The sequence below is a fragment of the Canis lupus genome, chromosome 6 (assembly GCF_048164855.1).
Source record: "Canis lupus baileyi chromosome 6, mCanLup2.hap1, whole genome shotgun sequence".
Classification (NCBI taxonomy): Eukaryota; Metazoa; Chordata; class Mammalia; order Carnivora; family Canidae; genus Canis; species Canis lupus.
Genome location: NC_132843.1, coordinates 80,609,559 through 80,623,271, shown reverse-complemented (window position 1 = coordinate 80,623,271; position 13,713 = coordinate 80,609,559). Strand labels below are relative to the sequence as shown.

Sequence of the window (13,713 nt, the reverse complement as noted above, 5' to 3'; positions counted from 1 at the left end):
CTAGAAGTTACCCTGTGGTAAGCTCTGCCTTCTGGATTTGTCTGGTTATTTCTTTGTGGTGTATTCTATCTTCTGTATTTCTTCTAAATTAGAAGTTAATTTCAAAGAGTTGATGGGTTGAAGTTAAATATTTTTTGCTTGGAATAATATCAGAATATCAGGTAATACTGTATACTTTGTATTGCATCACATCAGGAGATATGTTTGGATGACCTACTTAGTGAAGCTAAGATTTACCATTGTATTAGAGTATCACCAGTGCTCCCCACTCCCATTCTACGCTTTTATTCTTCTTCCAGTTTGGGTGTCTCATTCTTAAATTGTCCCAGGGGCATCTGGATGGTGCAGTCAGTTAAGCATCTGCTTTCAGCTCAGGTCATGATCCCAGGGTCCTGGGATCGAGTCCTACAATGGCTCCCTGCTCAGGGGGGAGTCTGCTTTTTCTCTGCCCCTCTGAACTCTGCATCTCCTCCCTCATTCTTTCTCTCTCTCTCTCTCTCTCTCTCTCTCCAATAAATAATAAAATCTTTAAAAAACAAAAACATGGTCCCAGTACCAAAAGCATCAGCATCACCTGGAAACTTGTTAAGAAATGCAAATTCAAAAAAAAAAAAAAACCAAAAAAAAAAAGAAATGCAAATTCATGGACTCTTCCTTGGTGACCGGAATCCGAATATCTGGGGAAGGAGCCCAGAAATGGTTTAAAAAAGCTTTCCAGATGATTCTTAATTCATATGAAAGTTTGAAAACCAGTGGGACTTTTAATCTCATTTTAGTTTTCTGAATAATTTCCCCAGAGTTACTTTATCATTGGGTGGATTGGAGTAAAATATTGTTCCTTTTATTGACGTAAGTCAGTGTGAAAATGTTTTGAGTTATTGCAAATTACATTTTTCTTGAAATTTTTTCAACCTATCTATAGGGATCAAGATAAGTGAATTTAGAATTAGAAGGTAAATAAATAAATCTCTTAAAAAAAGCTGGGGAGGGGAATCCCTGGGTGGCTCAGCAGTTTGGCGCCTGCCTTTGGCCCAGGGCGTGATCCTGGAGCCCCGGGATCGAGTCCCACATCAGGCTCCTGGCATGGAGCCTGCTTCTCCCTCCCTCTGCCTCTCTCTCTCTCTCTCTATGTCTATTATAAATAAATAAATCTTCAAAAAAAAGAATTAGAAGGGCATTAAAAGTCAAGGAGATCACAGTGTATGTCATGTTCATAGCTGTACACTTGGGGGCTAGCACAAACTAGGTTCTTTTAAAGTGTGTGTTAAGTAAAGGAACACATGTTAACCCCACCGCAATTGGTCAACTGGCAAGTTTTGTCCATCTCTGTGAAATTAACATGTTGAAATCATGGAGTAGGCCTATTCTGAATTGTGCTGTTCTCACTTTGTAGATAAATATTCTTTTTTCTAAGTTGGTACAATTTTTATTGACTCATTAGGTTGGAGGACGTGTGCCAGTGTTAGACACACTCATAGAACTTGTTACACGAGGTCGATCTATCCCGGTACATCTGAATTCTTTACCAAGACTGGAATTACTAGTAGCTGAGGTTCAGGCTTGGAAAGAATGTGCTGCTAATACATTCTTGACTGAGAATTCTCCATATTCTCTCTTAGAGGTAAGTTTGCAACCAGCCCATCTACAAGACCTTAGATCTCTTAGCTTATAGAACATGCATTCCCTTCTCTCTCAAAGGTGTTGGTTTCACTGATTGGTCTACATTCTGTGAGTTACTTTTTTCAGTAGAGCCAGGGAGATTCTTCTAAACTTCCAGTGAAGTAACCTTTAAATGTTATCTGGATACATTTAGGGATAGCATTCAGTGTCTAAGGAAGAACATTTTTCTCATTGACGTTCCTTAATCTGTGTTGAAATTGGACTTTTAACCTTGGCCATAATTCACCATTTGCATTTAATAAGCCTGGTAAATGGTCTCATCCACCTCTCATAAAGTGCTATAGTTGTACTTTTTGTATTTTTTTTAAGCTGATACTGGTAGTGCACTATGACTGGAATTGGTATATATCACATTGAACTTACTGTTTCATCCAGTCTAGAATCAAAGTCATTCTTTTGTGAAAATTCATTCCCTCCCTCCCTCCTCCTCTGTAGAGGAGAGTTTTCTGGCTTCAGGGCAGCATGTTACAGAGAAAATGTTAGATGCTAAGAAGTTTACATCCTTTCCACAGGTAGGCTTTTATTGTGAGGCTTCATAAGGCTTTATCTGAAATCTGTCTAATTGGTTGGTTGTGCTTTCCCCCACGTTAGGTGTTGTGTCCTCGATGTGACATTGGCCTTTGGGGATTGAAGAGGAAACAGAGAAAGTTCAAGGAGCCCTTGCCAAGTGGAAAGAAGAAAAGCACCAAACTAGAGAGTCTGAGTGACCTGGAGAGAGCTTTAAGTGAAAGCAAGGAGACTGCTTCAGCTGTATGTAGTAGGGCTTTTTTTTTCTTCTTTGTTGCTTTGGGAGGATGATTTTAACCCTTTCTTGTTTGCAGGGCTGTTGCTAAGGCATCTAGAAGAATAACCCTGAGTGTACTCAGTTTTTCCAAAAAGACTTTCTGAAAATTGTCAAATGTAAAAGTTCCTAGTAGAAGATGCATAAAGGTGCAGCAGGTACAGGGAAGCCTCCCAGTCTGAGTTTTGCAGGTTCAATTGTCAGTCCTATGGGTTGACCCCAGGATGGATGCTGACAGCAGAAATCAAGGTTAACAGATGAGTGAAACTGCACTGCCAGCTTAGTAATTTACAACAGGAAATACACATATGGGGTGCCTGGCTGGTTCAGTTGGGTGGAGCATGTGACTTTTTTTTTTTTTTTTTTTAAGATTTTATTTATTTATTTATTCATGAGAGACACTGAGAGAGAGAGGCAGAGACATAGGCAGAGGGAGAAGCAGGTTCCCTGCAGGGAGCCCAACGTGGGACTCGATCCTGGATCTCTAGGATCACGCCCTGGGCTGAAGGCGGTGCTAAACTGCTGAGCTACCCAGGCTGCCCTGTGACTCTTGATCGCATGGTTGTGAGGTGAAGCCCCACATTGTTCATAGAGCTTAGTAAGTAAGTAAAACACACACACACACACACACATGCTTAAAAAATACATTTAAAAGAATATTGGGTACCTTTGAATCTGACTGCATTTAGTAAGCACTGTGGATTCAAAGATGGTATCATCCTAAGCTGAAGCAGAGTCTAGTTCATGTGAGCCACAGTGTTAGGACAAAAGATGATGGTAGGTGATTTGGATGTTTAAAATTTTTTTTCTTTTATTGAGCTGTAATTGGCATATAACATTATGTTAGTTTCAGGCATACACCATAATGATTTGATTGATCACACTAAGTCTAGTTAATAGCCATCACTGCTCATAGTTACAGACTTTTTGTGGTAAGAATATTAGCCATAGTCAACATGCTGTACCCTTACATCCTCAAGATTAATTTTATAACTGGAAATTTATACCTTTTGACTGCCATTACCCAGTTGGTTTACTCCCCACCCCCTGCCTCTGGCAGCCACCTATTTGTCCTCTGTATCTGTGGGTTGGGTTTTTTGTTGTTTGTTTTGTTTTGTTGGGGATGACTTACTTCATTTGGCCTAACGCAATTACAGTCCATCCATGTTGTGGGTAGCAAGATTTCCTTTATTTTTCTGGCTGAATAATATTCCATTGTATATACATACACCACATTTTCTTTGTCTGCTGATCCACTGATGGACACTTAGGTCACTTCCATGTATTGGCTCCTGTAAATAATGCTGCAGTGAACATGGGGGTGCAGATAGCTTTTTGAGGGTAGTGCTTTTCTTTCCTTCAAATAAATACCCAGAAGTGAAATGGTTGGATCACTTGGTAATTCTATTTTTAATTTTTTGAAGAACCTCCATACTGTTCTACAGAGTGGTTGCACTAATTTATATTCCCACCAGCAGTGCCCAAGGGTTCCCTTTTTTCCACATCCTCACCAACATGTGTTACTTCTTGGCATTTTTGATAATAGCCATTCTGATAGGTGTGAGGTGATCTTGCATTGTGATTTTGATATGCAGTTTCATGGTTGACCACCTTTTCATGTACCTGTCATTGTATGTCTTTTCTGGAAAAATACTCCAGTCCTCTGCCTAGGTTTGTTTTTTTCTTTTAAGTTGTTTGTGTTCTTTATCTATTTTGGATATTAACCCTTTATCAGATATGTGTCTTGTCAGTATTTTCTTCTATTCTCTAAGTCGCCTTTTTACTTTGTTTCCTTTGTGCAGAAGCTTTTCAGTTGGATGTAGTCCCATCGGGGTGCTTTAAGTGGCACTAAGCATTGCCCATTGTAGAATTGGACTACACTGGTTCCAAGGACTGGACCAGATGGGTTGAGTCTCTGCTCAGGGCACCTTCCTCCCAGTCTGTTCCTTTGGAACTGCCTGACTTCTCTAGTGATTGACATGGGATTGCTTTGATTTGTGTATTTTGGCACATCCTTAGGGGGTATTTGTATATTAAGTCAGGTTCTTTTATTTTTTTTAAAGATTTTATTCATTCATTCATGATAGAGGAGACACAGAGAGAGAAGCAGAGACACAGAGGGAGAAGCAGGCTCCATGCAGGGAGCCTGACGTGGGACCCCGGGGCCCTGGGGTCACGCCCTGGGCTTGAAGGCGGCACTAAACCGCTGAGCCATCTGGGCTGCCCATGAGTCAGGTTCTGATCAGATTTTGCTGCTTGAGCATCATTCTGGTTTTTTTTTTTTTTTTTTTTAAGGTGCTGCTTCCCACTATTATTTCTGTGGTTGGTTGGTTTATTTATTTATTTATTTATGAGAGAGAGAGAGAGAGAGAGAGAAAGAGGCTGAGACACAGGCAGAGGGAGCAGCAGGCTCCATGCAGGGAGCCTGATGTGTGGGACTTGATCCCTGGACTCCAGGATCAGGCCCTGCCCCGAAGGCAGGCGCTAAACCGCTGAGCCACCCAGGGATCCCCTAGAGGGAGAAGCAGGCTCCATGCAGGGAGCCTGACGTGGGACTCGATACTGGGTCTCCAGGATCACGCCCTGGGCTGAAGGCGGCACTAAACCGCTGAGCCACTCAGGCTGCCCTCTGTGGTTTATTTTTGTTAAAGGCATTATCCGTTTTGAACTTTGCATGCTGTATCTTTCAGAGTCTATCTAGTCTATGCCCATCTAGTCTGTGAATCTCTGGCTTAAGAGCTCCTACATTACCTGTTGATTTCATAGTAAAGCTCTGAAAGATAAACTGTTCTCCATTTCTAAGTTCTAAGGGGGTGCCTTGTTATCACGTAACCCACATACACTGCCTGTACATTGTTTTTGTCTACAGAAATAAGTGGATTTTTAAAAAATATACCAAAGGTTTGTAACCTGATTTACTTCTAGATCTATTTGTTTCTTAATCATTCATAAATTTTCTTCCTATTCCAAAATGAGATAACGAAGAGTTCATTCTGGCCGTATGCCTCCAGGCACCTCATCTGGTGAATCATAATGGGGTCTGATGGTTAATGGGTATGATAACTGTGAATGGTTTTATCTGTGACAGATGAAAATTTTAAGGATTTGGGAATAGAATTGGGGAAAAGAATAGTTCCTGCAGCCTTTGGCTTCTCTTTCTAGAGGGGAAAGCTCAGTTTTAAAAATCTGCGCTTTGGGCAGGCCCTGGTGGCCTAGCGGTTTAGCACCACCTTCGGCCCAGGGCCTGCCTGATCCTGGAGTCCTGGGATCGAGTCCCACGTCTGGATCCCTGCATGGAGCCTCCTTCTCCCTCTGTCTGTGTCTCTGCCTCTCTCTTTCTCTGTGTGTGTCTCTCATGAATAAATAAATAAAATCTTTTAAAAAATAAAAATATAAATAAATAATAAAATAAAAATCTGTGCTTTACCTCTATCTATATTTCTGTATCAGTGAAGTGCTGGAGGAGGGCTTTGGTGGTCAAGCCTTTTGTTGGGAAAACTGGATATTAAGTTCAAGGTGGTAGTGGCTAACTCTTGACATATCCAGTGATTTTATTTTATTTTATTTTATTTTAATATTTTATTTATTTATTCATGAGAGACACAGAGAGAGAGAGAGAGAGAGAGGCAGAGACAAAGGCAGAGGGAGAAGCAGGCCCCATGCAGGGTGCAGGGAGCCCGACATGGGTCTCGATCCCGGGACTCCAGGATCACACCCCGGGCCAAAGTCAGGTGCTAAACTGCTGAGCCACCCGGGCTAGTGATTTTACTTTATCATATTTATTTTATTTTTTTAAAGATTTTATTTTTTCATGAGAGACACACACACACACACACACACACACACACACACACACAGAGAGAGAGAGGCAGAGAGCTAGGCAGAGGGAGAATCAGGCCTCATTGAGGGAGCCGGACGTGGGACTCAATCCTGGGACTCCAGGATCACACCCTGAGCCGAAGGCAAGCGCTAAACCCCTGAGCCACCCAGAGATCCCCTAGTTTATCATATTTAAAAGGCTTTTTACTTGATGGTGCATAATGAATAAATCCATAATGCCTGGACTTGTTTCAGTATTGGATACCTTGTGTAGTAACTAGGTGCTTTAGTCTGTTCATATAAAGTTCCACTTACAAGCATCTTGTAAATATTGTTCGGGAATATGTTCAGTATCACTTTAGCTTTTTACTGTGTAGTTCGTTCTGTTTATGTGTTCTCTTCAAGTCATTTATACAGGTTAAATGAACTCCCTACTTTCCTGGAATGTGACTCTCATCTTAATAGAGAGGAGACTTTACCATTTGAATATACCTCCCACTCTGCAGAAAAGCAGCTTGTCTTTGTGCTCTAATGAGCTTATTTTATAGCATGTACATGTGTGCATGGATGGAAGAAAAGTCTGGAAAAGTGGTTTGGTTATTTCATGAGGTATCCGGTTTCATTACCTGCAGTGGCTGTGTCCAGCACACATGTAAGGCTTTAATCTTAAAGGTAGTAGGAGGTTTAAACTACTGTTGGTAGTGGCTGCTCTAGAGACTTTTCCATCCAAATACATCTGTAAAAGAACACAAAAGCTGTTGAAAACACGGAGATCCTCAGGAATTAATTTACATAGAATGTGAAAAGCATGTATCTTTCAAGAGAGGTAAATGTGCAAGGAAGTTGGACTTCAAGAAGTAACGTGTGCTGAGTAATTGCTCACATTGTTTACTGTGTGCTGGGCAGAGAGTGCTCTGCTCTATTGCATGTCCCTCATTTAATCGTCACTGCAGCCCTGGAAGTGGGCCTTACTATTAACTCCATATTATAACATGTGAAAATTTAGCCACAGTGGGACATGCTATCCAGGGTCCTTCACACAACTCAGTGGGACAGGATTCAAATGTAGATCATCTACCCTGGGACCCTTGAGTTTTAGGAGAGGGCTAAATTCTCTCTGACATGGTCCTTGACTGTTAACTCCTTTCTAGATGGCAACACTTGGGGAAGCCCGCCTAAGAGAAATGGAAGCCTTGCAGTCTTTCAGACTAGCCAATGAAGGGAAGTTACTGTCACCTGTCCAAGATGTGGAGCTGAAAGTCTGCCTATGTCAGAAGGCCCCAGCTGCCCCTATGATCCAGTGTGAACTCTGCAGGGATGCCTTCCACACTAGCTGTGTGGTGGTACCCAGTATTTCACAAGGCCCCCGAATCTGGCTTTGTCCCCATTGTCGGAGGTCAGAGAAACCTCCTTTAGAGAAAATTCTGCCCCTGCTGGCCTCCCTGCAGCGTATCCGAGTTCGCCTTCCTGAGGGAGATGCACTTCGATACATGATTGAGAGAACCGTGAACTGGCAACATAGAGCCCAGCAGCTGCTTTCATCAGGGAATCTCAGATCTGTGCAAGATCGAGTGGGCTCAGGACTGTGGTATAGCAGATGGCAAGCTTCAGCAGGACAGGTGTCTGAGACCAACAAGGTGAGTCTGGACTTCGCCGGTTACTGGAATCTGCCGAGCTCTGTCCCTTTCCGCAGACCCTTTCGCTCTGGTACTGCTGCTGTTCCTGATGATGCTTGACCTACCAGCACGCACTTTTCAGCTCCTATCACTTTGAGGGGTGTGTGTTACTGTGTTGTTTTACTTTCCTGTGCTCCTAGCAATCAGAAGTTGTCTCTCTGCCAGTCTGCTTCTGTAGAGCAGATTTCACCTTTTCGTAGATATGTACAATTTTCCCATTTATGTGTATGAATCCAGATACATATTTAAAATATGTATCCAGATACATAAAATATGTATCCAAATTCATATACATGAATTTTTATAATTTTTGCTTGACTTTTTCCCCCTTTTCCTCTCATATAAGTCACTGACCAGAAGGGAAAGTGCTTTCTGCCTTGTGTCTCTTACCACCCTTTGAGGAAAGAATAGGTTTTGAAGTGTCCGAGTACTGTGCTGCTTCAGAGGAAAGGCAGAGGGTTTCATACCACCCATGCTCTTTCTGCTAAAAAGCTAGCTTCTTTTGACCATCACTGGGATGAGCAGAGGTTTTTGTCTTCCTCCATAGGAGGTGACTGCAGGAAAAGAATGTGAAAATATCAGGAAAGTTACAATCAGGAAGGCATTATTCAGTCTTCATACAAGTTTGACTTGATGACTTTTAGATCTCATACAGATTTCTCTAGCAGAGATCTCAAAGCTCTCATGTGCTATACTAACACAGTGAATTATGAGTTAAATGTCAAACAGATCAAAGATAAAGATAAAAAATTGATTTCTGTCATATTTGTTTCCTTGTTTTCTTTTACATTTCTTTCCAGGCTTGTAAAATACAGTCAATGCCTGGCACTTAGCAAATGATGAATTAAATTTTTGTTGCATAGGAGGAGTTGTGATTATTTGGGCAGCCTACAGGGGAGACATTTATATTCTTGTTTACACAAAATGCGCTAGAACTTTACCTTTATTTACTAGTTCATAGTTAAAGGAGTGTTCTAGTGTGTGTGTGTGTGTGTGTTTTTTTTTAAGATTTATTTTTTTATTCATCATAGAGAGGAAGAGAGAAGCAGAGAGAGAGGAGGAGGGAGAAGCAGGCTCCATGCCGGGAGTCCGACACGGGACTCGATCCCAGGTCTCCAGGATCGCACCCTGGGCCAAAGGCTGGCATTAAACTGCTGAGCCACCCAGGGATCCCCCTCTCCTAGAGTTTTTTTTTTTAAGATTTTATTTATTTATACATTTATGAGAGACACAGAGAGAGAGAGAGAGAGAGGCAGAGACACAGGCAGAAGGAGAAGTGGGCTCCCTGCAAGGAGCCCGATGTGGGACTCGATCCCAGGACCCCACGATCACGCCCTGAGCCAAAGGAAGATGCTCAACCGCTAAGCCACCCAGGTGCCCCTCCTAGTGCTTTTTAATAAACATTGAAGAAGGAAGGAAGGTAGATGTGCCTTATTTCCCAATAGTGCTCTTGACCTCTCTGGAATCATTCTAGATAAAACCAGGAAGACTAAAGGCTTGGTCCATAGGAGCTGATTTGGCTAAATCTAAAGTACCTTGAGACTTACTTTCAGGAAAGAAGTTCTTTCCTGCTTGCCTGCTTGATAACCCAAACTCCTTTCCTTGCACTGTTAGAAGAATTTTTAATTCTGAAAAAGCCTTTCTATAAAATGTTTTCTTTCCATTAGGTGTCTCAGCCTACGGGCACAACATCCTTTTCCTTGCCTGATGACTGGGACAGCAGAGCCTCGTATGTACACTCTCCCTTCTCCTCTGGCCGGAGCTGTATCCCCCTCCATGGTTTGTAATTATTATTATTATTATTATTATTATTATTGGGATTGGGTAGTAACAAGTGATTTTGCACTAGGTTTTTGTTGTTCGGATATATAAAAAGACTATCCTCAAGTGTTGGTTATGGGCTACTGTGTATTTGTAAGGTAGGAGAAGAATCATGCTTTTGAAGGTTTATAATGCAAAGCAAATAGAAGAAGCCTTTAATACATTGCTTTCAGGGGTTGAAAGGATTAATCCCAGGCCAACTGACTTTTCCACATCAGTCATTTCAGTCAGATGCTAAGTCATGGGCTCCCTAGGGACCTTAGAGATAATCTATACTTGAAACCTAACCTCTTTTTTTTTCTTATATAGTCGACTCGAACAACACAGGTTTGAACTACACAGGTCCACCTATGCACAGATTTTTTCAAAAGTATAGTACAGTACTGTAAATGTATTTATTTCGTAGGGTTTTCTTTTTTTTTTGTCATAGGGTTTTCTTAACATTCTCTTCTCTCTAGCTTGCTCTATTCTAAGAATACAGTATATAATACATAAACATACAAAATATGTTAATTAGCTGTTCATGTTTACTGGTAAGGCTTCTAGTCAACAGTAGGCTACTAGTAGTTAAGTTTTGGGGGAGTCGAAAGTAACACATGGATTTTCAACTCTGCAGGGACTCAGCACCCCCAACGCCTTCCACATTGTTCAAGGGTCAGCTGTACGCATACCTGACTGCCTTGTGAGTTCTGGGGCAGCCGTGGCTAGAGCCCTGATCCTTAGTGTGTTTGGTAACGGGGCTGGAGCTACCTAATCCACTTAGATTGCTCACAGCCTGGCCTATTCTGTGCTTGATAACAAAAGCTGTCAAGGCAGATGTATGGCCTCTTTGCGTTCACAATAATTAAGTGAAGAGAGGACTCACTGTAAAGTTAGTACTTCCCTAGTAATCAGAAGACTGAGAAGGTGTAGCTTGAGCTCTTATATTGTGGCTTTAGATACATTAAGTGAACCTAACTTCAACTGAATGTAATTTTATAAGGACAGGGCGGCAGTGGTATGAGGGGTAGTCCTGCTTTTCTTGCAGGTCTAAATGTCCATATGAAACATTCCTTATTGTCCTCACTTTAACAGGTGTTAGTCCAGAAGTGAATGAGCTGTTGATGGAAGCCCAGTTGCTCCAGGTATCCCTTCCTGAAATTCAGGAACTTTACCAGACTTTACTTGCAAAGCCAACCCCTGCTCAGCAAACTGACCGAAGCTCACCAGCTAGACCCAGCAGTGAGAAGGTGAGTGTCTGACAGGCAGCCAGGGGAATCCAGTCTACGGTGGGAGAGTTTGATATTTAGTGTCATTCTGTCTAAATAGTTTGGTCGATGAGATACTGTCTTTTTTTTTTTTTTTTTTTTTTTTTTTAGATTTTTATTTTAATTTATTCATGAGAATACACAGAGAGGAGAGAGAGGCAGAGACACAGGCAGAGGGAGAAGCAGGCTCCATGCAGGGAGCCGGATGCAGGACTCAATCCGGGGTCCCCAGGATCATGCCCTGGGCTGAAGGTGGCGCTAAACCGCTGAGCCACCTGGGCTGCCCAAGATACTGTCTTGATCCAGAAAAGGGTGCAGACTATCTACCTCACAACCCCATTCCTAAGACTCACATCTTGGAGTTTGGTGCTGTTTTTATTTTTATTTATTTTTATTTTTTAATAAATGTTTATTTATTTATGATAGTCACACACACACACAGAGAGAGAGAGAGGCAGAGACACAGGCAGAGGGAGAAGCAGGCTCCATGTACCGGGAGCCCGACGTGGGATTCGATCCCGGGTCTCCAGGATCGCGCCCTGGGTCAAAGGCAGGCGCCAAACTGCTGCGCCACCCAGGGATCCCTTGGTGCTGTTTTTAAAATGAACTGTAAGACTTTTCTTTTCTTTTTAGCGTGGTGCTTCTCATCATTTTCATGTGATAATAGCTAGAAGCAGAATTATTTTTCTTCTGTAAGAGAAATACTGTAGAGATGAAAATGTAATTATAGCTGGGAAGGCCTTTTGGTATAAAGCTTTCAGAATGTAGAGGATATTGGAGCTAACATTTAATGAATGCTTTAACTGCTTTAACCCTAACAGTACAGCTGGTGTGAGGACTGGGTCCTCAGACTGGGGTGCCTGTTTGTGGAGTGCTGACTTACTTGAAGGGATAGATACCATGTATGTCCTGTTTCTTAGCATAAAGATGCCACTACTACAGTAGTGAGCTAGCTGACCTATAACATTCAGAACTCCTGAGAATATAGTCAGGATAAAGAAGAATCTCACTTCAAATACATACTCCCCACTGAGTGTGGAGCCTGATGTGGAGCCGATGTGGAGCTCCATCCCACGACCCTGAAATCATGATTAAAGAGGAAGGGATTAGCACAGCTCCTTAGAATTCTGTAGGTCAGAGGACAAGCATATGCGCCTAGCTAGAAATTACTTGGTAGTCTCTTCCTCATGGAGTTGGCAAAGAGAGGAATGTAGGAGTTTCCCCCGTCTCCTAGTGCTAATTTGAAAGCTAATCATGCCTTTAACATTTCCTGCTTCCACTATTTCTTTTGATAGCTCCAACAGTTAAGTTAGCTACACTCAAACAGGTTGTCCTATAAGACATGAGGGGACGTGGTGGCAGTGGTGTCAGGGTACAGTGTTACTTTTCATTTTATGTAAGTCTTCTTTACACCTGATGTGGGGCTCAAACTCCTGACAAGGTCAAGAGTCACGTGCTCTTCCAACTGAGCCAGCCGGGCACCTGAGATTGCAGGATTTTTCAAATGAGACCATCTGGTTTCTTTTTTTTTTTTTTCTTTTCTTTCATTCTTTTTTAAACAAACACCTGATGAAGTTCATATACTTTTTTAAAAAAAATATTTATTCATGAGAGACAGAGAAAGGGAGAGAGGCAGGACACAGGCAGAGGGAGAAGCAGGCTCCATGCAGGGAGCCCAATGGTGGGACTTGATCCTGAGTCTCCAGGATCACGCCCTGGGCCAAAGGCAGGAGCTAAACCACTGAACCACCCAGGGATCCCCCCATCTGGTTTCTCATACAGCTAATACTTCACTGGTTTGAGTAACACGCACACTGTGGGCTAAAATTGAACCTATCTTCCCTCCAGAATGAGTGCTGCCGCGGGAAGAGAGATGGAATCAACAATCTTGAGAGAAAACTTAAGAGACGCCTGGAAAGAGAAGGCCTCTCCAGTGATCGATGGGATCGAGTGAAAAAAATGCGGACCCCCAAAAAGAAGAAAATCAAACTGAGCCACTCCAAGGACATGAACAGTTTCAAGTTAGAGAGGGAGCGTAGCTATGAATTAGTCCGTTCTGCCGAAACCCATTCCCTGCCCTCAGACACATCCTATTCTGAACAGGAGGACTCTGAGGATGAAGATGCCATCTGCCCAGCTGTGAGCTGCCTGCAGCCAGAAGGAGATGAGGTCAGTGAGGTTTGGGCCATAGAGGACGTGCTTTCCCTTAACTCAGAAACCCTGTAAGCTACACCTCATCTCGCTGGGTCTTTCTCTTCTGCTTATCTGCTTTGAGCTGATCTGAATGGATTGCTCAGCCCTCCCCCACTGATATCTCTGCTCTTACCATCGTTCCTGGGTCTTCTCCCTTTTCTTGAAGAAACTCTTATTCTTCCCTTTTTCCTTTTCCTGCTCTTCCAGCTTTCACCTTCCCGGCGCTAAGAAGGTGGGAGGGATGCTGATGTAATGCCCTTTTGCTTACTTATCACAGGGCGGCGCTGTCTTAACCCCAAAGCAGTCACGACTTGAAGAATGGCTTTGACTTGGTTGCTTTGGCTGGTGGGCCAGCTACACTCATGTGGCGTAGCTGTTGTGCCAGAGGTCCCAGTGGTGGGACAGTGGCCGTTAGTGGCAAACGGCCTGACTATCTTGAGGCTGGCCTGCCCAATTTTGAATCACATCTTTTCCTCTGAAAACCCCGTCTCCCTGC

At 42.7% G+C, this 13,713-nt stretch overlaps 1 protein-coding gene across 9 annotated transcripts in view; it reads left to right on the top strand.

Moving 5' to 3' along the window:
• Nucleotides 1-13,713, top strand: part of KDM5B (lysine demethylase 5B) — a 90,109-nt gene that overhangs the window by 67,464 nt on the left and 8,932 nt on the right. For 8 of the 9 annotated variants that reach the window (XR_012033385.1, XM_072831445.1, XM_072831441.1 and 5 more), the window contains exons 21-26: nucleotides 1,442-1,621; nucleotides 2,272-2,430; nucleotides 7,432-7,917; nucleotides 9,624-9,735; nucleotides 10,852-11,006; nucleotides 12,873-13,193. Coding sequence is in view for 8 of the 9 variants with exons in the window: in XM_072831445.1 (XP_072687546.1) it covers nucleotides 1,442-1,621; nucleotides 2,272-2,430; nucleotides 7,432-7,917; nucleotides 9,624-9,735; nucleotides 10,852-11,006; nucleotides 12,873-13,193 (1,413 nt within the window). In the remaining variant the exon portion in view is untranslated. Of the gene's footprint in view, nucleotides 1-1,441; nucleotides 1,622-2,271; nucleotides 2,431-7,431; nucleotides 7,918-9,623; nucleotides 9,736-10,851; nucleotides 11,007-12,872; nucleotides 13,194-13,494; nucleotides 13,711-13,713 lie in introns of those variants that run through there. The other variant, XM_072831444.1, reaches the window with a different exon arrangement.